At 51.2% G+C, this 24,905-nt stretch overlaps 7 protein-coding genes across 7 annotated transcripts; 3 read left to right on the top strand and 4 right to left on the bottom strand.

Moving 5' to 3' along the window:
• Positions 1 to 323: 323 nt before the first annotated feature.
• Positions 324 to 1,912, bottom strand: COCMIDRAFT_91721 (uncharacterized protein; the record flags this gene model as incomplete). The annotated part of the gene is made up of 2 exons (XM_007688466.1): positions 324 to 1,657; positions 1,723 to 1,912. 2 exons carry the CDS (start codon positions 1,910 to 1,912, stop codon positions 324 to 326), a joined length of 1,524 nt encoding a protein of 507 aa, XP_007686656.1.
• A 3,786-nt stretch (positions 1,913 to 5,698) lies between these two features.
• On the top strand, positions 5,699 to 8,149 carry COCMIDRAFT_91844 (uncharacterized protein; the record flags this gene model as incomplete). Its single annotated transcript, XM_007688465.1, has 2 exons — positions 5,699 to 6,883; positions 6,932 to 8,149. 2 exons carry the CDS (start codon positions 5,699 to 5,701, stop codon positions 8,147 to 8,149), a joined length of 2,403 nt encoding a protein of 800 aa, XP_007686655.1.
• Positions 8,150 to 8,608: 459 nt separating this feature from the next.
• COCMIDRAFT_91735 (uncharacterized protein) lies at positions 8,609 to 9,266 on the top strand (the record flags this gene model as incomplete). Its single annotated transcript, XM_007688464.1, has 3 exons — positions 8,609 to 8,716; positions 8,878 to 8,952; positions 9,060 to 9,266. The coding sequence occupies 3 exons, from the start codon at positions 8,609 to 8,611 to the stop codon at positions 9,264 to 9,266; spliced, it is 390 nt and encodes a 129-aa protein (XP_007686654.1).
• Positions 9,267 to 11,274: 2,008 nt separating this feature from the next.
• Positions 11,275 to 11,848, top strand: COCMIDRAFT_35565 (uncharacterized protein; the record flags this gene model as incomplete). The annotated part of the gene is made up of 2 exons (XM_007688443.1): positions 11,275 to 11,357; positions 11,428 to 11,848. 2 exons carry the CDS (start codon positions 11,275 to 11,277, stop codon positions 11,846 to 11,848), a joined length of 504 nt encoding a protein of 167 aa, XP_007686633.1.
• A 311-nt stretch (positions 11,849 to 12,159) lies between these two features.
• Positions 12,160 to 12,979, bottom strand: COCMIDRAFT_4118 (uncharacterized protein; the record flags this gene model as incomplete). The annotated part of the gene is made up of 3 exons (XM_007688420.1): positions 12,160 to 12,234; positions 12,407 to 12,571; positions 12,725 to 12,979. 3 exons carry the CDS (start codon positions 12,977 to 12,979, stop codon positions 12,160 to 12,162), a joined length of 495 nt encoding a protein of 164 aa, XP_007686610.1.
• A 1,007-nt stretch (positions 12,980 to 13,986) lies between these two features.
• On the bottom strand, positions 13,987 to 16,855 carry COCMIDRAFT_35563 (uncharacterized protein; the record flags this gene model as incomplete). The annotated part of the gene is made up of 8 exons (XM_007688442.1): positions 13,987 to 14,086; positions 14,139 to 14,534; positions 14,587 to 14,724; positions 14,775 to 16,287; positions 16,336 to 16,469; positions 16,551 to 16,656; positions 16,713 to 16,751; positions 16,819 to 16,855. 8 exons carry the CDS (start codon positions 16,853 to 16,855, stop codon positions 13,987 to 13,989), a joined length of 2,463 nt encoding a protein of 820 aa, XP_007686632.1.
• Positions 16,856 to 18,255: 1,400 nt separating this feature from the next.
• COCMIDRAFT_35561 (uncharacterized protein) lies at positions 18,256 to 24,546 on the bottom strand (the record flags this gene model as incomplete). Its single annotated transcript, XM_007688441.1, has 12 exons — positions 18,256 to 18,527; positions 18,604 to 19,793; positions 19,867 to 20,150; positions 20,976 to 21,146; positions 21,195 to 21,361; positions 21,414 to 23,649; positions 23,702 to 23,719; positions 23,776 to 23,823; positions 23,880 to 24,020; positions 24,070 to 24,120; positions 24,175 to 24,294; positions 24,358 to 24,546. 12 exons carry the CDS (start codon positions 24,544 to 24,546, stop codon positions 18,256 to 18,258), a joined length of 4,887 nt encoding a protein of 1,628 aa, XP_007686631.1.
• Positions 24,547 to 24,905: the final 359 nt, after the last annotated feature.

Below are 24,905 nucleotides of genomic sequence, written 5' to 3'. Positions count from 1 at the left end.
CGTCACTAAAAACGTCTTACATCGAATGGAAGCATCACCAATTCGTGCATATATCTTTGCGTCTTGCACGCTGCTTGCAAAATACTCATGTAGTACACGTAGTACACACGCTAACTGGTCATTGTCATCTGACCACAAGAAGAAACGTGTACCTCTAGACATGGCTGCAACCCTTCCGCAACCCTTCTCGGAATCGGAACACTAGCGCGGAACCCTGACCCTTGTGTTTCTCTCTTTCACCGTCACCAACACAGTCATTCAGAGCACTGCGAAGAAGAGTGTCGTGTTCCGACTATCTGCCCTCTCCTAACACTTCCACGGCTCTATGCCATGGTCCTCTCCACCTTTCCTTCTACATCCCCTTGCTCCCCATTACCCTTCCACTCCACCGTCACTGTGATGCCTCGGTCATCGCCCTTCTCCTTCGCGTACGTCAGAGTACCCTCCAAGACAGTGCCCTTCTTAAAAGTCTGCTTCTTTGCAACCTCTGGATCCAACAGCAATACTGCCTGATGCCAATGAGTAGGCGTGTTGCTAGGGCCGGTTGAGAAGCCCAAGCCAGGGATGCCGTTCTTGCCCCAGTCGACGTTGTCAATCGTCTTGATATCCTGGCTACTTCCCGGGTGAATGAAGATGGTGTCGAACCAGATAGCGATTGCTTCCAGTGACTTTATGTCGCGGTCGAGCGTCATGCGAAGTGGGATGTTGAAGCTCAGATCTTTAATGGACACAGTCTTCATCTCCAGCAAATGGCTGTTGGCGCTTCCGCACAATGACTTTTCAGGTACGTCAAATACGCCAATCTCGTGCGTGTTGAGCAGACCGCCTGGTATCATGGGCGAAAAGTCGAATCCGTAAATGTCTTTCCAGAACTTCTCACCCGTGCTGTCGGCTATCCATTCGGCGTCGCTAATAGGCGCAAGACGAATGTTGCAGTGAGAGGGCACCATGATACCGTCAGGTTTCAGATACATGTCACGGGCGCGTAGGACAGAGTCGAGCATGCCTTCGAAGAGCAGACCGTAGCCCATCCACTCCGAGATGATAATGTCGACCTTTTCTTTTCCGATCCGGCGCTGTGTGTTGAAGTCTTCGGCTCTTCCTTGGATCAGCTCAATGCGATCTTGGTATCCATTCTTCTCGATAATCTCCTTTGCACGCACAGCAATGCCCGAGTTGTCAACGGCAAACACCTTCTTTGCCCCCGCTCGCGCACAAAACAGCGAAAGAATACCGGTACCGCAGCCAACGTCCATGACGGTCTTCCCCGCAAAGACATCAGCATTCTTCTCAATGAAGTCACGATATCCTTCTGTCCGTACGCGGTCCTCAATCATCTCTCGGTGAATGCTGTTACCCTTGTATGACTCAAAGTAGTCTTGATCACGGTCGTTGACAAGTTTGATCTTGGAAAAGTCCTCGGGCATATCCTTTTGCAATTTGGCCTCGTACTCATCGTAGTCGATGGCATTAGCATCGTCATTCGGCATTAGGTCGCCAAGTTCGAAAAGCAGAGCATCATCCTCTAGAACTGGCTGCAGGTACTTGTCGCTTGAGAGGTCATCTAATGTCACTTTGATGGACTTGGGGTCAGTTCCCTTTTGTGCTTCGAACCGCAAATAGTTGATCAGCTTGATAATTGTGATCTCATCTGCATCTATTGTCATGGTGAGTAGTTATCCTAAATTGGTTAGGCGCCAATGGTTCTTTTCGTTTACGCACCTGGCCCAAGTCCTTTGATAGTCTCTGTGAGATCAAAACCGTGTTCGGTCTTGTCATGCGCTATCATGTCCGATACGCGGGTCCATTGTCGATCGGAAAATAGATCTTTGAAAGTAGATGTATCCGGCTCGCTTGCGTCTTCAACAATGCTGCCCACGGAGCTGGCCGTGTCGGAATCTGTGTCTGACATGACTGTGTGTGACGACAATCCAAAAAAAAAGGTAAGGGTATCAAATAAGAGAAAAATTGTAAAGGACTGTGAAGGTTTGTCAAGTTGACTATAGTGGGGGAAAGTTCTGCGGTTAGTGTTTGCATTTGTGGGCGACACTGCGGGTTAGGCTCGTCACGCCCGCCGTACCTACGTCAATTTCCACACTACCGTGACATCTCCTCTCCTCTCCTCTCCTCTCCTGCCACATCGTCCTGTAAATGCCAAAGGCCCCAATACTGCCAATGCTTGGAGATACTGCGATGTATATACAAATCAATGAAAAGACAGAAGAGATATACTTACTAAGATGTCTCTTCACCTAAAGCATATATCAAGGCTCAGTAAATATGCCTGTCAATTCGAAGGAGATCAAAAGGAAATATCCGAGTTATAGCTATCACTCCACTAATCCTGCTTCTGTGAATACTGAGACTTGTCTCTCAGTAAATCGATTCGATGCCTAGTTTTTTCAAACGAACCTTGGAATTACGTTAATGATATCGCTGGACAAGGTCTCTTCGTATACCACCTTAGCTATCACAGCCTGAACAAATGCATTTCGCCTATATTCCAGCAAATGGAATCGAAATTACCCCTCCTAGGTCTTTCGGGTCCGCTGAGTGAATCCCAGTTGGTGCATTTTCTTGGCTTGTAGGATCTCATCTTCAAGTCTATGCCAGAGCAGTATGTAGGTGAAGACTTATCATAGCTGTGTCACCATCGATACATATATACTGCAATCTGCCGTCAAGATGAATTTAAGGTCAATAGAAAGCCAAGAGCTTTTGCACTGATTATCAAGAGGACTTGATCATAATAATATTCATTCTCACCATTTTATTGGTAAGCGCATTTCCGATATATGACGTATCGGTCGCCGAATCTAAAACTCAAGCCTGGGTCAAGTCAATCGTAGTCGGGCATGTGAACATGCTAATGGTGAAAACTGAGTTCCATTGGCTGAAAAAACGTCATCGGCCTCACAAATTAGGGGCATTTTACATCTCTCAGCCTTCTAGTCATTTGGTTCGGCTTGTTCGAACAGAAGATTATCGTCTTTGTCTACATCACCGCCATTTTCTTACCTACCTGCAGACGGTCTCAGACAGACATCATGGCGGTTCCATTTACAACAGCGGTGTCGAGAAATACAGACGCAAGTCACATTTCCGACCAATCCCAACGCAAGGAAAAGCATTTGACAAGAATTAATGATAAAGTTTAGCGGTGCCAGTAGCTTGCGGCTTGTGATTTCCCTGACTCGGCAATGCACCGATGTCCAGTTCGGGACATCAAGATCCCGAATAACCTTTCAGGCGGGCCCTCAATTACACTAGATACGATAACAACACCAACCAAAGGCTTACCTTCATTTCTTCTAAGTTTGAAATGAGTTTGGAAAAGCGATTTCGCGTGTTGTTTTCCAGCTGCATGTATCAAACCCCTGCACAAGGTTTTTCGTCATCCTCTGCAGGCAGAGACAAAAGCTGGGTAAAAAATAGTATATAGCATCACCTATTAACACGTCACTAAACTAGCTCACCCCATTATTGATTGTGTTTTGGACAAGTGACCTCTTGGCAAATGCGTGGATGATGTTGTTCCATCCTGTTTTGGATACGTAATAGCAGCGATGCTCGTGACCACAATGTTACAACACAAAGCCTTCGACCTTGTTCTGTTTCGAGTAATCAAATCTCTGTATTGAGGTTTGAGTTGATGTTACTCCCTTCACGTCAAAGCATATACATAGGTAGACAAAGCTTTTCTATGATCGAAACAGTCATCCAAGCCACAAGGGAGAAGCGATGAAGTCAAGCCCATAATCTGCACGCATTCGAGACTAAGGCCACATTCGCACGTGGTCAATTCGTCTACACCGACCTATTCCTATTTCTGTGCAAGTAATGAAACAAATTCCCCGATCCGGCGTCTAAACACGGGAGCTATATATTTCCAATACTTTTAGGTATCTTTTAGGTCCGGATGGTTTATCTAGCGGGCCAGAGATTGATTGCAGAAATCGACGACAATGATTAAAATTACTATGAAAGGAAACTGTGTTGCTCTGGTTGACGCTGTATATGATTCAGGAGAGGGTCATGCACGGTCTCATGTCGAGTAGAACGCCAAACTTTAGTAAATGACCACAACCACTGTTTTGTTGCAGTGTTCTACAGTGAAAAGGAACTTTCCTTTCTCAGGTAGTTTATTCATAATAGATTGGACAAGACTATTCCTGGAAAAGTGTTGGGGGTCATGCATAACTTACGTATTGATGAATGGCGAAGAGACGGTTGCTAAATGGTTCTCACATTGCTACCTAACCTACCTCTAGTATTCAAGGTCGCAAAACGGGATTGAGAGGTGAGAATGCATCGCCGTCCATGGGACACTCACTGCTTTCGACGGAAAGCGCAAAGGTTCTCATGTGTAGCACTGAAGGGTTGGTACCATGATCCAAGGTAGGTGGTGCTCGCACCACTGGTACAAGTGCCTAGCGTATAGAAAAAGGAGTTCTGTCAACGTTTTGCGCCATCTAGTGTCTAACCCTTGACATGGGCAGGGGAATCAATGGTACTTTTGCAAACTACTCGTTCTGGTAGTATCAAGACTGGTATGCTAGAGAAGACGGGTCGACGGGTTGATGTAGCCATGCATGATGCTGCTGTCGTACCGTGGAATCAGTCCGCATCGAGACAGGAATCGTTTCTGAGTATAACCGAGATTTGCTGCAGTATTCAACATTTGCTTCAAGCTTGCTTTCCACGGCATATCTACTACGCCACCGAGAGCGAGCCGAGTCAGCCACAGGTACCCGTGCCCTAAGGGGTTTCTCTTTCCGCGGAGCCCATAGGTGCATCCTTTTGCCGTCGGACCGCATTGCGACCGCAAAAGATCCGCCATAATCCACACTTTTTGATCCAAACTACCTTCTCAGGAAGTTGCCACCAGAAGTTGTGGATGTTGAAGGATCAATATAGTGATGCGGCGAGGTGGAGTTTCCAGGATGTGATTTGCCACTATGCCGGGCCGTCGCGCTTGGCCTCGAGGGACTGAACACCGACCGCCCTGGCTGTATTCCACGGATTTCTGCTGTAATCGACACCCTACTGTTGAACCTACCCTATCGAGAAACTGGGCATACATTAATACTCAATCTGGTTCGACGATCATACAGGGTAGCTTGATGAGCCAATTGGATTTGCTACGCGTGTTGCGGGTGATGGTATGGAGGGGGTGCTTATGGCGCAAAAGCCCAGAGAATAACTGCTATGACGAGTTAGCAATTCAAGTATGCTCTTATACCGAAACACCTTGGTATATAAGTGGATGATACATGTACAAGGTCAGATTGGACAAATGCGAATGGCCTGAAAGCTGCGTGTTGAAGAGCGCACACCAGAAGTGAATGCAGCCAGGGTACGGTAGATCATTGGTGGGCAGTAGAACCGGCGCCAAAGGTGGTCGTGTGCCAAGTATGAGGTAGGTTGTGTTCTGGCCATGAGAAGGTCCTTTTGTCGGTACCCAGTCAGATGCTGATTGCTGGAAATGCCATGTCATGGTAAACGCCGGACGAAAGTGAAAGCATTGGAGAAGTGGCAAGTGTGGCGGTGCGAGCCCATGTGAGCAGCTCTAGCCACGGTGACTTGGTTGACAGGAGCACAGTGCAAGCAGCGGCTGCAAAACCCTCTGACCTGTTCACCGTAGCGTCGTGTCTCCTCATCCTCTTCTTCCCACTCACCTAGAACCCAGCATGCCGCAATGAGTCTCTTTTCTTCCTTTATCATTCAGCCCGTGGTGCGCCATGCTCGTCGATTCTCAGGCGTTGTCCTGCCAGGCGAAGCGAGTGACGAGGGCAATCGGCCGCCTTTAGCATGTGATAATCGCGACTCTATACCCATTCCACCTCCACACCGCGACAGCATCGGCAGCGCACGTGAAGACGAGGATGCCGAAGCGACTTCAGCCACACGACCCACCGTCCCCATCGAGCTATTTGGCAGTTTCTCTTCTCTCGCCCGGCAGCCTCGCAGCGCTGTTGTTGAGCGAACAGATGGCCATGGTCGTGTACCAATAGACCTGGACCCCCCAGTCGAAATGACCGCGAATCGACCCGACACCCTCGCAGATCGGCTCGGCCGCATCCAGCTAGACCCGTCATCATCATCAACCGCCCTGCCGCCACCTCCGACATCGACACAAGGCTCTCCTGGCAGCACACGCAGCCAGAATGCCACGGCCATGTCGGAATCACTCCCCGCAGATGATGGCATGGCCCATCTCCGCACGCGCATCCATGAGATCAGAGCAATGGCCATTCCAGACCAAGATCGTGCTCGCATGATCCACGGCTTGATGACGGAGAAGTACAACTTGATGCGGCCAACGTCTCCTGCCAGTCTCGTATCACACGACCGTCCCTTCACCCCCACCTCTGGCGAATCCCTCTTCTCCGAAGTCCACGCCTCGTCGCCTTACTCATCCACCTCTGATACGAACCCCGACATTCCCTACAACCTGCGCGAAGGCGACACCAATCCAACATATCGACCCCAAAGCCACCACCACAATAACGGAGAGCATGGCGAGGAAGAAGAGGACGACGTCATTGAAGGCGAGCTTGTCCTTGGCTGCCAGCACTACAAACGCAATGTCAAGGTGCAGTGTTTCGAGTGTCGCCGCTGGTACACTTGTCGGCATTGTCACGATGCAGTCGAAGATCACAACTTGAACCGAAAGATGACACAGAACATGCTATGTATGCTGTGCGGAACACCCCAGAAAGTGGGTGACGTCTGCACCAATTGTGACACAGAGACTGCATGCTATTATTGTGACATTTGCAAGCTCTGGGATAACAATAGTAAAAAGAAGATTTATCATTGTCCAGACTGCGGCATCTGCCGGCGAGGCGAAGGCCTGGGCAAAGACTTCTACCACTGCAAGGTAAATCCACCATCCTCAACTGTTTCATATCACGCTCACATTTCTTAGAGCTGCAATGTCTGTATCTCCATTTCCCACGCAACCACACACAAGTGCCTACCACGCGCCACTGAAGGCGACTGTCCTATCTGTGGTGACCATCTTTTCACCTCGTCTACTGCGGTCGTATCAATGCCTTGTGGTCACTACCTGCACAAAGGCTGTTATAACCTCTACATGCAGACTGCATACAAATGTCCTATATGCAAGAAGAGTGCCGTGTGTATGGACCTGCAGTGGCAGAAGTTGACTCAGGCAATTGAAGGCCAGCCAATGCCAGAGCAGTTTGCAAATACCAGAGCAATTGTTCAATGTAATGACTGTTCGGCAAAGTCTTCGGTCAAATATCATTGGCTCGGAAACCAATGTTCAACATGCGACTCATACAACACAAACGAACTCCGTATCCTCAATGGGCCGGAAAGTGAAGAGGTCGCTAACGCGATTCTCGATGCGGACATAAATTCCGGATCGCGATCACCTGTAAGCGTCAGCTCGCCGTCGTCCCAAGCCCCGCTTCGTTCGCCTCGATACTATTTTCAACCGGATGAACCAGAAGAGACATGGCTTCCAGGTCAGCTGCCCTCATTTCCATTCCAAATGCCGCAGTTTCCTGGAAGGCCCCGGATGTTGCAGATGCCTCAGATGCCTCAATTTCCGTCTCTACCAAATTTCCCACAGATGCCCCAATTCCCGCAAATGCCACAGATGCCGCAGATGCCTCAGATGCCTGATGCGGCGCAGCAGATGCTGGAGCGGGTCCGCAGGTCATTTGATACTTACCTCAACCCCACCGGAGATGTCCGCGCCGAAGACGTACCGATCATCGACCTGGGACATGAGGAACGCACTGAGCGCTCGGCTACGGATGGTACCAAGGTTAAAGAACCATCTTTACCTCAGTACGTCTTGGAGCGCTTTACTCAGTCCCTGGTCCGCTTCCGAAATGATCTGAACCCGGCACTATTTGAAGATATTCCAAATCTAGACCTGGCTGAAGACCACGACCCTGATGGACTGCAGTTTTGGGGCGAAGACGGTGGACGGCTTAATCGCTTCGTCAATGGTGATGATGATGATGACGACGATGAGGAAGAGAGCGATAGCGACGACAGCGAGCGTTTTGACGAAGATGAAGAGGACTACGAAGATGACGACGATTATGAGGAGACAAAGAACAAGCAAAACCATGGCAAAAAGGAGTTTGATCTGCCAGGCCATATCTAAGGCGCATACGGGTGTTCTAGGCATGATAAAAGTGTGTGCTGTATTGCGTGAGCGGGGCGTATTTGTGGCGTTTGATTCAAAGGTTGGCATTGCAAGAGATTGCGTTGTATTTAGACTCGAATACCCAAGTAATGATACACAATGAGAGAACAATAGCTCACCATTGATGAAGTTCTTTCTCACGTGCTTAGGTGATCTGTGCGTTTTGCGCTAAGTAAGCGACCACAGCGATTTTCGTGTGGTTCTGAAATTCCGAATTCTACGCCTCACCTCGCATCCTCAACGTCGACTAACCCCACAGCGAGACCCTCTGTCCGTACGTACCACGATATTCCCATAAGTTTTTTTTCTGGCAGTGTATTTTCGGCATTGCTGCGACAGCGCGCTGTAGTAGCTGCGGAATCTAAGCTCCGTCAAAGGCTATCCGAGGACTTATGCTAACGTGATCTCTGTATAGAAATGGCTCCTACTACCAAGTCCGCCGGCAAGAAGTCTGCCGGAAAGACCGGCCGCAGCGCGATCGCTGACGTTGTCGCCCGCGAATACACGATCCACCTCCACAAGCGCGTATGTTGATTCAGTTTAGTGAAGTCCACAGATGGTCTCGCACAAGCTTGGGTGGGCGCTCAGTCAGGCCGATGACACTGAACTGAGCGCCCATGCTCGCGCATGCAGGCATCGGGCGGAAGACTGAAGGCGAACATTAGGCTAATAGATTGGGGATATAGGTCCATGGCGTAAGCTTCAAGAAGAGGGCCCCCAGGGCTGTCAAGGAGATCCGTGCTTTTGCTAAGCAGGCTATGGTACGTGGGCACCGAATCTAGCAGGAGGGCAATGTCTGGCGACTGCTGTCATGGCCTCTGCTAGGACATTTTATGGGATATGGCTGTGGATGCTAATGCTACGTTAGGGCACCAACGATGTCCGCCTTGACCCTCAGCTCAACAAGAAGGTCTGGGAGTCTGGTATCAAGGGCGTCCCATTCCGCCTCCGTGTCCGCATCTCGCGTAAGCGTAACGACGAGGAGGGCGCCAAGGAGAAGCTCTACTCTTACGTCCAGGCCGTCAACGTCAAGGACCCCAAGGGTCTGCACACGCAGATTGTTGAGGATGCTTAGATGGGATTGCTAAGGGAGAGGAATGTAAGATGTGCATATCAAAAGCATGGCGTTCCGGCGGGATATGCTGAGTAGCTACTATGGATATGTAGAGCGAAAAGCTGGTGAAATGATACCTCAATGACAGATCATGCCCCGCCACGTTTGATGGTTCAACAAGGTTGGATTTTGACCCAATTGAAGAAGTGTTTGCCCAGGTTTTGTTTGACGAGTGATGTGTAGTGTTGGCGTGAGTTGTGGCGCATGTGCGGACGGTAGGGTTGGGATTGCTACACACTATAGAGCGCTGTGCAGTTAGTACTAGTGAGCAATGGAAAGAGGGAAGCGAGGCTGTTGACGTGAAGGTGCAGGTGTCAGGTGGCAACTCTTTGGCCATTGCCTCGTGGTCTGTAATAGTGTATGTTATGTAGTAGGGTAGTATATGGGTCGTGCAGGTTAGGCGAAAGAGGTACCATGGATTGATCGAAGAAGAACAAAGTCACACGGGGATCTAAGCAGTGGTGTGATGTGTGCAGAAGGCGGTTGCGCTCATGTTTGTTGTTGATATTTGTCATTTTAAAAAGTATTAGACGACTCAAGTATATCAACAGCCTAACATGACTGCTGACCTCGGCTGAGGGGCGAGGATAAATGGGGGCACAGGATGACCATGGCGTTGTTGCAATCTCCATGGCAGTTTAGCACCAGCACCAGCACCAGCACCAGCCGCTGGTTCGACTGGTGGTCCACTTGTGCCAGAGCGGCAGCGGGCCTTTGTACAGCGTGTGCTTGTCGATCGGCTGGAAATTGTAGTCAGCAGTTGTGTAGAGTAGTACTTAGTTTGTTGGTCCAGGCCGAGAGCCGACATGGATGAGGCTAGAAATGAGGAGAAGGCTGGTGTGCTGGCTGTTGGTGATCCGAGGGCAACGGATCGGCGGGTTGATTGTGTGGAGAAATGGAACCGAGATTCGTTTGTGTCTGGTGATGCTATAGACGAGACGCGACGAGGTTGGCCGTCGCCATGGGAGCCATTGGCCTACTATAGCCTTTGCTTGGCGTCTGCATCTGTTCGCCACCCCTGTTGCAGCAACGGCTCACCCCAGCCAAAGACCCTGTGCTCATCATACCAACACCAATTACAGCCCGTCTCATCAAGCGAGGGTCAGCCGCTAGATGCTGGTAGCTGTTCGAGTGTTTGCATGATAGCCAGCCTCGTCCTTGCTCCAGCGGTGTCCAGCACGACATGGACGCTGACACTCTCTCCGCACACATGGGCCCATGTGTATACACAGCCACCGACACAACGGTTTTTTTCGAATCCCTGGTTCATCAGTTCACCCCACATATTCCTAGTGCTGCATTAGCACACGGTGCCCTTGTGATAAATCGAGTATTGGATAGGAGGCGAAACGTCCATGCGGGAAGGGAAAGGCCCTCTTGGTGCATTGAAAATCACTAATTTTGGGGGCTTGCAGCCGACGCCCTAGGCCGATAGAGTGCCAGGTAAGCTCCGATGGCGCCTCCGCCAATCTCTACCGCGTTAGCACGCCTGACATGGCGCAGGGAAAGGGCTGGGAATGCACTGATGTTTCTAGCAGCACACTAGTTCCGGCGAGGGAAAAAGGGTGGGCGTCACGCGTATTGGGTGTGCGCGCGCGCGTGAATGGACAAGGCGAGAAAAGGAAGAGGAAAAAAAGGAGCTAAAGCCAAGGTGCATGCACATGTCGTGTTTGTGCGCTCTCGACAAAAGAGGCCTGGTCTGAGTGTCTCTCGCGGTGCCGGGGGGGGGCGCAGGAGCATTTGTTTAAATGTCTCCCCCAGACGGCCCTCCCGCCTGCTTATCCCCCCTCCCCTTCGTTGCTGTTCAGTCGTTGTCGTCGTCTCACCCAAAAAATAACCTAATACCCCATCATTCGCTCGGGGTTACTCTCGCTTTTACAACTTTATAATACTCTTTTAATCACACAGGCGTCGCTGTTTCTCGTTCTCCCGACCCTGTAACCTTACGTTCGAGTCGAATATCATCAAGATGCGTTTCTCCACCGCCGTTGCCGTTGCGCTCTCCGCGTCCGTCAGCCTTGTCGCTGCCCAGGACAAGTGCGATGCTCAAAAGTACGTTTATCCGGTCCATACGCGTCATTGCTTCCAGAGAAGCCATAAACTCAGACTAACCCTGCCTCAGCATCGTCGACACTTGCGTTTCCGGCTACCAGTCGCGTATCGATGCCTGCAACAAGAAGGGCAATGACTTCATCTGCCTGTGCGACGTCTACCGTGATGTCCTCGTCTGCTACAACAACTGCCCCGACTCGCTCGACAGGCCCCCGGTCGAGAACACCGTCACCTCGTACTGCAATGCCGCTGAGCCTCTGCGCGCCGCTGCTTCCAGCTCCATGGCTTCCGTCGCTAGCGTAGCTGCCACACAGTCCCACGCCTCGGCTACCAAGACCAGCGAGCCCACTGCTACTGGCTCTGGCACCAGCGCTGGCAGCTCTACTTCCCCAACTGCCCCTGCTTTCTCTGGCGCTTCTGGTGCCGACAAGAACAGCATCAAGGCCGGTGCTGCTCTCCTTGCTCTCGTTGGTGCTGCCGGACTTTTGTAAGAAGTGAGAGAGGGTGACGTTGTGAGTGTGATGGGTGTGATGGGTTGGAAGTGTGGATAGGATCAATTTCAATTGGGATAAGCATTTGCTATGCCTGTTGGATGACTGTTTTTTTTGTCTTTTGCCGTGTCTTTCTTGCTTGTGATTTTGTGCATTGCATTTTTTTCTTGAGCCTTGCGTGAAACAGATATCACTCTTTTTAACAAAGTAAATCTATTCTATGCCTGATCAAAAGCAGTCCTGCAGAGCAACTGATATAAGTATCTCGTCCCCCATATCAAGTCATGCATATCGCATCTCGTCTTTTTTTTTCACTCCTTAATCCTACCATCCTTCACCATCTCCCTAATAGCATCAATACTCGAATCCACCGCCTTCTTCGCCATCTACATCAACAACGTTAGCTTTGTTGCACTTCCCCACAAAAGGTCACCCGGTTCTCCGCATCTCTGCCCCCCCCCCTTCCTCTTAGGTAATCCTCAGCCCAACAACCTTCCAACCCTCCACCCAGAAAGGTTAAAAAAAGAAAGCAAAGAAGAAGAAAAAGGGCAAACTCACCCCCTTAAGCCTCGCCAACTCCTTCTCCGCCTCCTCCGTCCCCTCCTGCACATTAGGCAACCGAAACTCAAACACATACGTCATGTGCAAATCCTCGACACCCCCAGACGCACCATCTGAAATAATATTGCGAACATGCGATCCATCTTCTTGTTCGAAATCAACCTAAAAAAAAAATCAATTATCCCTTCTTAGTAATCAACAAAAAAAAGAACCCCAACCCCTCAACCCATCAACGCAAAATAAGGTGAATTTCGAATGGTAAGGAGGAAAATAATCCTTTGAAAAAAAAAAAGAAAAAAAATATATATAACTTACCCAAGTTGGCCAAAATCCCCTCACAACCTCCCTCGCTGTATCCTTGGGTCCCATGCCCTTTTTAAACACAACATGCCGCGTCACCACTCCATCGGCGCTTTCCTCGAGCACCGTGCAACTCTCAATCACCGGCACGAATTCCTGTGCAAACCGGATTTTGCGCTGGAGGCCTGCCCAGAGTTGGGGTTGCGTGAGGACGGGTGCCGCGCCGGGAGGATTGATGCGCGATGTGTGTGCGAGGTTGAAGTTGACCATTTTTCTTCTTCTGTTCTTTCTCTCTTCTTTATTGAGTTTCTTTGCTGTATATATATATATATGTGAGATGTGTTGATGGTGAGATTAAACCCTTTTTGGTTGAGTCTTTTTGCGTTGTTGATATTGCGATGGATGGATGGTCGAGTGTTGATCGTTCTTTTTGGAAGTGCGGAGGGAACCCTACTACTATTACCGCTACTAGGTAATAAGATGGTGGGGCAAGGGGGGAAAGTTATGGTGGAGGAAGAGAAATAACAAAGAATGGATGATGCAACAGACTATATACTTTTACGTGCACCTCAACTCACTCCCTCACACCACTATCCCCCCCTCCCCTTCCCGACTTGCCGAAGCGGCAAAGCAAGGAGTCATGAGCTTAGCAAGACGGTTTAGCTCATGTCCATTCTTCGGCTCCACACATATGCCGTCCGAACATACGCATACGCATGCCCAGCTTTTTCTTGATTTTGCTTACACAATCCTTCGCTGTTACGGTGTTACCGAATGCGCCCCCCCCGCAACTCCATGTTTGTCATACACACACACACAAATACAACGTCCATGTATAAAGTGACTGCTTTTCTACTTCAACAGAGAGGAGTTCGGCAATGTACAACAGAGTACTTTTCGTCAACAATAATCGTTATTCTTCATATTGACCACGCGCTCAGTGTTAAAAACAATAAAAAGCGCTACCCTTTCCTCGTCCCGTCTCAAAGCAGCCCCCCCCAAACGCCCATGGAGCACTTGCATGTCCTCGCAAGCCTACGACATAGCCTCCTTCCTACAATGCAGTAAAGCGAGCCAGGTCAAATATAGTGCGGAAAGCTGAAGAGCATCATATACGATCCAAAAGAGCGCCGTTTTTTTCTTGTTCGCCAGACTGGTTGAAGCTCTTTTTGACTTCGCGTATTTTGTACATTGGCATGAAGCCAATAGAGGTCTCCCCCGAACCTAGGACCGCCATGGCGGTTCATGCACATTATCCCAATGAGAAATTTGTAGTTTTACTCCTGACCAAAGCCGACAGTTTCTTCAACAGCAATGGTGAGTTTCTGGTTGAGTGCCTCATACGTCTTGTACGGTGGTAGATCGAGGCGGTTGAAACTGTTCATCGGTTAGCTCCTGTCATATTGTAACGTTTGCCCAAGCGACATACCATGTGTGAGACTTTGGTAGTTGGTTTGGCTCGCCAGCTTTCTCGATTGTAAACCTTCTCGGGCCATCACTACCCTGCAAATCCTTGAATCCGTTGACGGGAATACGCGATGTACCCGTGGCGAACTGCAATAGACGTGACTTTTGTTCAGCGTCCCAGCTACGAATGCACTTCCAGAAGTTCTGGATAACTTCATCATTCTCGGTGTAACCGCGGTAATCGGTATGCTTCTTCCAATCATCCACGTCAATGTCTGCTATACCACCGATAAGCAACTCAAGTTCACGTTCGTCGAAGACATTGACGAGATCGGCGGGAATCAGCTCGTGGAAACCAGTGATGAAGGCCTGGAATTGCTCTTCGACACGTTTTTGGATACGCCATTCCGTAATGAGTCTATTTTGGTCAGCATGCTTATCTCGCAAAGTTTGAATAGGGTATATCATACTCGACATATTCGTGCTTGTTCTCGTTCGTGACCTCGATGTTTTCACCTCCGGGCTTCAGCTCAATGCTGACGGTCTCGCCGAAGCGCTCGTCATCGGTTGAGAATGTCAGTTCCAGGGCGTCTGTAATGTCATTGTTCCTATTGTCTGTTAGTTTTGAATCATTTAACAGATAAAATTGCAGACTTACAGCATCCACTCCAAGTTACGATGGAAATCGGCATCGACACCCTCCATATCCTGTAGCGAAACCTTCTTTTTAAGGATCATCTTGTAGAACGCTCCGATGAAAAAGGCATCAAGGAAACGACGGTGGAAGATGGCCAAACCCACGACACGACCAATGAACTTGAAGTAGTTCAAGTGCTCAGGGTTGATACCGGAGTGGGGGTTGATCTGGAGAGTGTAGTTGTCATGTGCAGAATATTCAAACAAACAATAGAAGGGATTAAACATCTCGTGGGAGAGCAAGAAGAAGAATTCTCGAGAGAGACCTCCGTAATCAAGACCGTCTTCACCATCGAACTTGATCATCAGTCTCTTCTTGAGGTCGGCAGCACTTTGTCGCATGATTTCGTGGTAGGAGTCCTCGAAAATATGCGATCGGCGCACCTTGACGTGACATTGTCCACTAACAATGCGGAGCGCTGGCTGCGACCTGAAGTAGATGAGCTTGCGACGGAAATCGCGCTTGTATTGAGGCACGTTCTGATCCAGTGAAGAAGGTAACCTCGGGTCGTCCCACGTGGTAGTCTTTGTGTTGTGGTCCACAAAGTACACTCTTGCCGTGTTGGTGAGACGCATTTCCCATCCTGAAGGCAGTGGGCCAAGCTGGGAAACAGGCTGCTGCTGAATGGTGCTGCCGTTGGCAGCTTGGCCGCCGTACATGCGGATGTATTGTTGTCGGCGAGGATCCACCCATGTTGTTGTTCGTGTGTTGTGATCAACAAAGTACGGTCGACCTTCGGGGGTATGGCGCTGCTCCCAACCAGACGGAAGCTCTCCTGTACCAGCAGTGGTTGCTCCCGTTGCCATCATGCTCGCGGCATTCGCTGCCGAACCGCTTGGCGGTGATGGCTGGCGCTCGGTCAGGGTAGGCGAGTTGGCACCTGTTCGGTCCTCTGGCAACATCCGGTTCTGATGTCGCATGCGCTCCTGTTGCGTCTGTGCTGCTACATCTCGGCGCTGGTCTGCCTCGTTGAAGCCCGCGCCCGGTCTGATCCATGTAGTTTGCCTGGTGTTGTGATCGACGTAATATGTTCGTCCCAAATGATCTTCACGGCGTTCCCAACCATTTGGTAGTCTTCCTTGCGCATCTTCGAAAGCACTATATGCGGCACCGGCACTGTTGCGAGCTGGAGCTGCCCCGTTGGGTGCAGGCCCAGGCCCCGCTGGTGGGCCAGTCGGTGCACCCGCTGGAGGGGCTTGGCTCTGGCGCTGGGGAGCGGCTTGGCTGGCGGCCGAGGCTCGATTGCCTGGATACACATCGGGAGGATGGAGATTCGAAGTCGAGTGCTGGGGGGTAGAGGCAGCGCCGGGGATGGCGCCGTTGACGGACGGGTGCGGGGATGCATTCGGGCGGGGAGCATTTTGGGGGGTTCCTTGGCTGATGGGTGTAGATAGATTAGTGGAGAGGTTGAGAATGAGCTTGCCGTGGACGACCATGTTATCGTTGGACTTTTTGAGATCGCGCGTGAGCATCTCTGGACTCGAGTTAGCAGGTGCGCTCTGTGCCGAAGGGTCCCACCTACCGTCGCCGCCAGCGTCAAGATCTATTACCGACCCGATGCGGACGTTGATGACACCTAAGAAGCCCTGGTCCTTCTTCTTAAACTTCTTCTGGTCAAATATTTGAACCGCCAGGACGCTTTCTTCATTCACTCTCCTGTACCCGTGTGTTAGTGTCGACCGAAAGCGTATGGGGGTGTGGTTGTGGCGGGAGGGAGGGGGGGGGCGTGTGACGCACATGTCGAAGCTCTCGTTCCAGTAGGGGTTCAACGTCTTCTTGATGACGCTCGTGGTGCGCGTCTGCTCGCCATTGATGGTGGCTACGGCGAAGGGGTCGGGAAAACCTGTGGGGCATACATCAGCGACGCGACCAAGGCCAAGTAGATGAGGGCATACGTACGGAACACATCGCGCTTGTAGAGTCCATCAGCGGCAATGACTGCGTGGTGTTAGCTTCCAGCAGAACCTATGGGTGGCCTTGTGGTCCGGTGGGAGGTGAGACGTACTGGTGATGCGCAGGTTGGGCTGGCCTGCGCCGTCCATGATGCTGGAGGTGCGCAGTGATGCAGCGCAGGATCAAGGCACAAGGAGCAGCAGGACACGGGGCTCGGGAGTTGCGAAGGGGGATGCGGCTCTCAGAGCTCGCGGAGGTGAAAAGAGAGAGAAGGGGTGGGCGTTTGGTGTGGTGGTGATGTTTTGCCCTGGTTGGCTCGCAGAGGGTGACGAGGGTGGTGGTGGTGCTGGAGGAGGCTGTGCGTAAGGAACCGGCCGTGCACCGCTGCAAAGGCAAATGCGACTGGCGTCGAGGGTCGTGCCCGGAGAAGATCCGGCGACGCTGAGAGAGAGTAAGGGCTTATTCAGGGTTGTGTAATTGTGTATTTATGGTTATGTGAGGGACAGCAGAAGCAGGCGCTAGTCAGTTTGTGCCCAGAGTCGAGGGTGCCTGGCCTCGCTCGTAGCGGCTGGGGTGATGTTGGGCACTGGGAGCACTGGGAGCACTGGGAGCACTGGAGGGGGGGCGAGAGCAGCTGCTGAGGGCTGCGATGGCCGGAAGATGCCTTGAGTCGGCTTGGCGCTTGCCCCGCAGACACGCCGGCCGATGCGAACTGGTGGTGACGGGAGGGCTAATGCTACCCACGCTCACGATACAAGACACTGCGAGGTGCTGTGCTTACACAGTAGAGCAATGCTGCACCGGGCGGGCATGCCGCCGTCTGCTTTAGTACCACTGCCAGCCCGCCAGCACGACTCTCCGCCTCCAGCAGCAGCAGCATCATCATCATCTGTGCGTGGGCTGTCAAGTTTCTGCTCCCTCGCAAGATGCATGGTGTCGATGATGTCAAACCCAGGCCATGGCAGGCCCAGCACCCACCAACCCGTCAACTGCATCCATGGCCCCAGATTGACCGCAGGGCTGCGCGGCCATGTCTTGCATGTCACCACTTTGCTGCTCCAGCCGTGTCCAACCTGCCGTCTGCGTCGTCGACGTCTTGGTACGCCTCAGCTGTTGTTTCGCGGTGCTGGGCGTTACTCGGCCCCAGCACACGCCTCGTCGACATGGGATCAGATGACGGCTGCCTCAAACGCATTGCAGACAAGCCGTCCAAGCACCCCCAGAGCCCGTCTGTCCTCTTCTTTGCACTTGGGTTCGCCTGCCACGATTTCATGCGCCACACCCACTCCACACCCGCCACCGCCACACCACCCCTCTGACTATCCGCGCCTTCCGCCTTATCGTCCCACCCTCGGACTCGGACTTGCTGATAGACCGCCACCACCTCAACAATACTAGACATACTGACACGCACCAAACAAACAAAACAGTCATCAATGCATTCAGTAGCAGTTAACCCCCCCTTTGAACTAACACCCAGGCCCCCAATGCTCGCCAGACTCCTCGCTGTTGATGCACCTCTATTTTTATAGTGTACATATGTGGTACCCTACTCCCGGAAACTATCCCCAATCTCCATCTTCTTCATGCCCAGCAATGCCCGAAACTTGAGATATGTCTCATACCCACTCAATTGCATCTCCACCCTCATGTATCTCGTCCACGCCGCCAACCAGTACAAAAAGTTGGTCGGCCACAGTATGGATCCCCCAAGATTGTCCAAGCACTCCTCATACACCGTGCGAGACGCGTACCGGGCAAGAATAAGAAACGTGCGCACCGGTCCCTGACGCGTGTGCAGGCCCTCGTCAAGCGAGCGTGCTAAATGCCAACCGTCAGACAAACTCTTCAAAAAAAAAACGAAGCGTATCGTGATGCAGATGCAAAACAAACTTACTCAAATCGTTCGTCTTGAGAATCAGCAAAATGACCCTCGGTACTTGACCCAGCAGCTCAATCAGATTCTCAATCAGCCCTTCTCCCAACGCATCTCCAATCACTTTCTTCTCTTCACTCGTCCTCGATGTCATGACACCCCCACCTCCATTCTCTTTCTTAGCCAGTACTGTGTAGTCCCTGCCCGTGATGGCCGATGCAAAAAGCGGAAAGTGCTCATCCTTGATACCCGCAACTTCATATGCATACTTCCGCATGCCCGCCTCATCCGCATCCAGCACAGCGAGCCAGAGCTTCGCATAGCTGCGTCGTATGGGCATGGGGATATCGCGATACAATCCATGGTCATAGAGGATAACATCGAAATTGTTCTTGCCGCCTCGCGCAGGATTGTGCCGAATAGCAATGTTCCCACCGTGGGGATCGCAATGCAGCGGTGCGTCCTTGCCGAAAATCATCTCGTTGAATATACGTGCCAGTGCCGCTGAGACCTCGTCCCTATCAATGCCATGCTCGTCCAGGCTCTTGAGATCGTCGGTCCGGAATCCAGATACGTATTCCATGACCAGCAGCCGCCGCTTTGCCCAGAGCACCTCGGGTATGATGACCGGTACCTCGCGGACGTGGGAAAAGTACTCGCGTGCCCGCATGGCGTTCTTGCCCTCGAGGGTGAAGTCCAGCTCTTTGGGCAGAGATTGCTCCATTTCGTCGGATAGCCATGTAAGATCGTACTCGGGGAACCAGCGCTTGAGCGTGGCGAAAGAGAAACTCGTCAGCGCCAGATCGAGCCTGGCCCATTCGTCCAACGCAGGATGCTGCACTTTGACTGCGACTTTTTGCCCTGTCTCGCGCACCGTAGCCCGGTGTACTTGAGCCAGTGACGCAGCGCCAATCGGCTGCTCCTCAAACTCGGAGAAGAAGTCAAATATCTCTAGACCCGTGTCTTGTCGGCACATTTCCTGTATCGATTCGAACGACGAGACCGGACACTTGTCTTGTAGCGGGATAAACGTATCACACCATTCGTTGGGGAGGAGGTAGTTCATGCTGCTAAGATGTTGGCCCAGTTTGACAAATATCGACCCGTTCTTCTCGAGAGTGCGAAGCGTGCGTTTGGCGCATCGAAGGTGGCACGCCTTGAGTTGCTCATTGTAATCCGGCTCGTCGTCGAGCTTGAGCACATGGCGGTAGCTGTGCAGAAAGGAGTGGCATTAGCTACCGATTTGGTTGTCCCATAGAGGTTACCGCATTCCATGGAACATACTCTCTGATGTTCAGTACCAGCGTCGAAACTACCCGGTAACTCCTCTGTGCAGCTACGTAGACGTGCCTGGCATCTTCGTTGAATGTGACTGCTGTTGTGCCAATGATGAGTCCGCCTCCTACCAAAACCACTTGTCTCCGTCTCTTGCTGCTCTTTGCACTCCTCCCCGCAGCTTTGGCAGCAGCATTTGCAGTCGTACTTTCACTTGCAAATGCCGTCTGCGTGCCAATCCCCCCCGTAAAACCATTCTGTCCAGCACGTGTGCCTTGTTGTCGCCATAGGTTCTGCCGTTGTGGGATCCTCGTCGTCGTCCGTCGTTGCGATTGTATACAGGCTCGGCACGTCCACGTCCTGCGGAGCAGCGGACTCGAAAAAGCGCTAAAAGTCGACATCATGTGCGCATGGCCGGCGCGGTGGGCAGCATGGCAGGTGGAGTGGCGTTCAAATTGAGAAAAACATCAAAAAAAAAGCTGATCCGCCTCACGGCAACCCGTCCGCTTCTAGCCACAATGTCGTTCGGTCGACATTTTTCCATTGAGACGTAGCGCCGAATCAGAACGCCGCAGACGCAGAGACCCCTGGTCGGCCTTGCAGCTTGCAGCTACTTCCTTACCGAACTGCAGCTTGCAAGCCCGCATCCGCACCCTCGCACCACACCACATCACATCACATCACGCATACACACATGCGTACTAACTATACAACACATATAACCCCATACACTTCTTCCCCGCATACTTGAGCACATGACCGCTTGGCGATGTAGTAAAACGCTCAAGTCAAACATTATACAACTAGCCCTCCTCCCAAAAAGCAGTGCAGCATCAGCCTTTGGCTCCAAACGGGTATAGCCGCCTTTACCCCGAGTATCAGTCCGCCATTCAAACGCCAAGAACACTCCTCTGCCGTCTTTCTTACCTGCCATTGCCAAGTGAGCAGTTGGTCGTTATTTCGTACGTTTCGTCGTGAAACAGGCCCCAGACACTAATTCAGCACAAGCACACTGTCGAGTGAATCTCAGCAGTCCCTTGTCTCCCCCCCCTTCCCCCACAAAGCCGTTGACCACATATCCTTGTTCACATGTCAATCGTTTCGTTAAAGCAGAGTACACCGTTTCCCTTCAGATATCCGTCAACTCCCTCGGGTGTGGCTTGTCGGCGTGGATTTGCGACATGTAGGCTTCCAGGCTGCCCGATGTTTTCGACGGGGGAATCCGTAACGTCTGTTACGAGAACGAGTCCGGCTGTCTTTATCGATTCGATCAGGGCAGGAGCAAGCGACTAGATACTGTTAGCTGTCGAACCTGTCATCCATGACAAAATACTCACCAGCAGACGAGAACTGCATATCAGACCCATGAAGTTGTTGTCTCTTGCAATCTGCACTGCCTCCTTCACAGATATCCTCGTGCGACCACTGCTCAAAACAATGTGCGTACTTCCTGAAGGCGACCGAGAGCTGTCTGCGCCGAGCTCGTTGCAAAGGAGAACTGGGTCTATATCGAGGTCAGCATCCGCCATATATACACTTCCTGACTGAGCACTTACAGTTGGGTTGCTTCCAGTTAATGACTGTACAGATGTCCTGATTGAAGGAGCTAAAAAGCACACTCCTCAGGGTACTGTCAATCTCACCCGCTCCCTGCTCTCTCAATTGGCGTGCGTGCTCGAAAACTACAGACAAGATCTTGTCTGCAAAAGTGTTCATGTCAAGTGTTGGCCCAAGCTTGAGGTGTTCCTCTTCGAGTTTAGACGGGAACAGGACGTGCAACTCAACATGGATGTGAGCTGGAAGTGCTGTCAAGGCCTCCTTCAGGGTGATGAATGAAGAAGCCATGACCTGATAGATGTTGGGTATATCTTCTGCGCTAGCATTACTGAGCTCCGTGGCGAGCTGGTCTGCAGTCGTGGCGGTTTGATGAGCACCAATAGCAGCAAATTGTGCATGTGTGAGGATGTTGACCGGGACTTCGAGGCCGTGGTGGTTGACTTTCCACTGAGGATGCAGTACCGGTATACCGTCGGCAGTCAACTGAACAAACAATCGGACATACTCGCCAGATAGGCTTGAACCTGTGATGAGAGTATGAGGCTGCGAATCGAGCTGGCTCGTAGCCTTCCAGTACGTGGCAAAATGAGTAATCTCCAGTGGGATACCATGGAAGGGTTTCACAACTTGAAAGTCAAAAGTAACCCTGCCAATCGCGCGAAGTCTGGGGTCAAACAGCTCAAGATGCCATCGTCCTGTGCCTTTGGAACGCTCCGTAAACACCTTCGAGGACGCGACACTGCGTGCAATGACCTTTGATCCTATCGTGGGGTACACATCAAAGTCGATAGAGAAAGTATCCAGGTTTTCGATTTGGAACGAGATGACTTTGAACTCATCTTGGATGGGTAACAGGATGTTGCGTGGTATAAGGTCGGAGCTTTTTGACGAAATTGTCAGTCTTGCGGCTGGGTATTTGGACTCGTCGTAGAAGCGGATTGCATCTTTGCCAATCTTCTCGAAATTGATAACAACGAATGTCTTGGTGTCTAGGAAGTTGTGTCCATATCTCCGGAATGGGATGATGGGAGGGGGCAGGATAAACTCAGGGATGCCATCAGGGTCGCCCTCGATATCCATCGCTGTAGGCATCGAGCTCGACATTTGTGATGGGATCTGCGGAGAGGCTTGTTTCTGTGTCATTAGTCCAATGCCACGCCCTACAGAAGCAAGCAGCGTCATGCACTCAATATGGCCTTCCCATGTTGCGTAGTACATAGCAGACAAGCCTTTCTCATCCACAATGTCCACGTCAACTCCGCATTGGAGCAGTGTCTGCAGACACTCTACATGTCCTTCACTCGCCGCATGGAACAGAGGTGTCCACTGGTAGAGTTTGTCTGTTTGATTAAGATCCGCACCATATTTCTGTAGCATGAGAAGTGCCTGTGGTGCCTTTCCTGATCTTGCCACCAAGTGCTGTGGAAACAGTCCCTCTGCATCTGGGAGCATCTCGGCAGACCTCTGTAGAAGAAGTTCCAGGATCTCTAGCGACGCATATTGGCATGCGAGGTTGAGTGGCACATGTTCTCCGGGTCCTAGACGAGTAAGGTCGGCGCCTCGCGACAGGAGAATCTCCACACAGGCAAGCTTTGAATGCACAATCGCATGGATCAAGGGTGTAAAGCTGTCTTGGTCGCGAAAGTTTACCGTATCTGGTGCGGTGTTGATGAGTTCTTCGACCAACTCAACGTGCCCATGCATGCAGGCATAGTGCAGTGGTATCCTGCCGTACACGTCTGTCGCGTGAGCATCTACATTGCTGGCAAGCCCAAATTTGAGCACTTCAATGCGTCCGCTGATCGAAGCCTTGTGGAGACAATTTCGCTCATTGATCTCGTCTTCCTGTGCAATATTCACAAGATTTGAATCAAGAAGGATTTTCAGCGTAGATTCTGGTGCTTCTGCGACGGTGCTCAGGAATGCCCTTGAAACGTGCTCACGCGCGTCAGGAAGTGTGGATAGGCGAGCAAGACATTCTTGAGTCTTGCCTTGGTTTCCGGTATTGATAGCCTGAATAAATTGGTTGTCGAGCTCAATCTTGACGTCGAATGCGGGTTCGGAGAGGCGTGCTTCAGCTGCAGGATGAGGCGCTTGCACCCCTTCACCTTCAGCCCATCCAGAAAAATCAAAAAGCGCCTGAGTAGCTTGATCGGAGAGTGTGCTGATGACTTCTCGGTTGAAGCATGGTTGGACTTCGACGGCGCGCGCAAGGTAAAGCTGTTTTTCTCTCGACTATTGCTGACGTCAACCAGGGCCCGGGAATCTATGGAGTTTGGCGACAGACCTTTGATGTTTTGTCCCACTAAGAAGCGTTAGCCAAGTCAGGACAGCAGTATTGAGAAACAAGGTGCAGCACACCTTTTTGAGGATTTTGGAGAAGGCAGTTTCGTTCACTTCGACAAATTGCTAGAGTCAGGTCAGTTTCGGCAAACCCCCCTTCCAGATGCACGTGAGCCAATCACCTCGAGTTTGTTGAGATCCATGCTAAACTGTTTTAGTCCCTCTTCAAGAGCAACGTAACGCGAAGATGTCTTTGAGACAGATTGTGGATGCTGTTGCATCACTCTTTTCTTATCCAGAAGGGTGGCCAAGCGTAGACGCAACTGCGAGCATGGTAAGCAGGTGGCGACACACACAATCTGTGCGACGTACCTCTGCCTCTTTTTGCAAGTAAAAGGTATTGACCTTTTCGAGTTCCCGTTCCTGTTGCCATTGTCAAAATTTGACTTAGCGATTGCAAGAACCGACAGTGCCTACCACTCTGAAGAAGAAAGTGGCCTTGTTTGCCTGTAATGAGGTCTGGGGGTCGAGCAAATCATGATTGCTTCCTTCGCTCAGCGGTGGTATGACTGGAGTGGCGCTAAGTTTCTTGATAAGCTGCACAGAACCCTATCAGCTACTATGGTTTTGTTAAAAAAAGGCAAAAAAAAGTAGAAGGACCTTCTTGAGTGCTTTGTAGTCGACAAAGCTGGCGGCATATTCTGGAATTTCCAGCTGTCTTTTCTGTATGTGCTTGCCGAACTTCCTGGTGAAACGTGCGGAGTCAGTGGTGTCTTCCTTGGATGCTAGACTTGTTGATGAGGCCTTCTTGTTCAAGACCACCATAGGGCGGGGTTGAAGGGTGTCCATATGAGGGGGAAGACGTACATTGTGCTAACAGAGAGTGAAAAACCGGCAACAGTGTTCTCGAAGCCTCACGGCAATGCGCGTATGATGCACAGGCAATGGATGCTGGTCCAGATCGCGGTACAGATCTGACCATACAGGTTGTGCCGAGACAAGCGTGTGGTCGTGCAATAGACGCCTATTCGGCGGTGGGGCCTGAAAACAAGGACAAATTGAGCTGAGGGCCGGTGATGACAGCCCTGGCAGTGGCCGTGCGTAGTGGTCAGGCAGGTTGGCAAAGTGAAGTCATTCGGGATGCGGCTGTTGACACCCTGCAGAGAAACGAATCAGTCCAGAGATGGTTCTAGTCGGGCAAGTATTGG

This window comes from Bipolaris oryzae (genome assembly GCF_000523455.1).
Source record: "Bipolaris oryzae ATCC 44560 unplaced genomic scaffold scaffold_42, whole genome shotgun sequence".
Taxonomy (NCBI): Eukaryota; Fungi; Ascomycota; class Dothideomycetes; order Pleosporales; family Pleosporaceae; genus Bipolaris; species Bipolaris oryzae.
The sequence above is the reverse complement of the archived record's forward strand: the minus strand, read 5'-3'. Positions and strand labels throughout refer to the sequence as shown.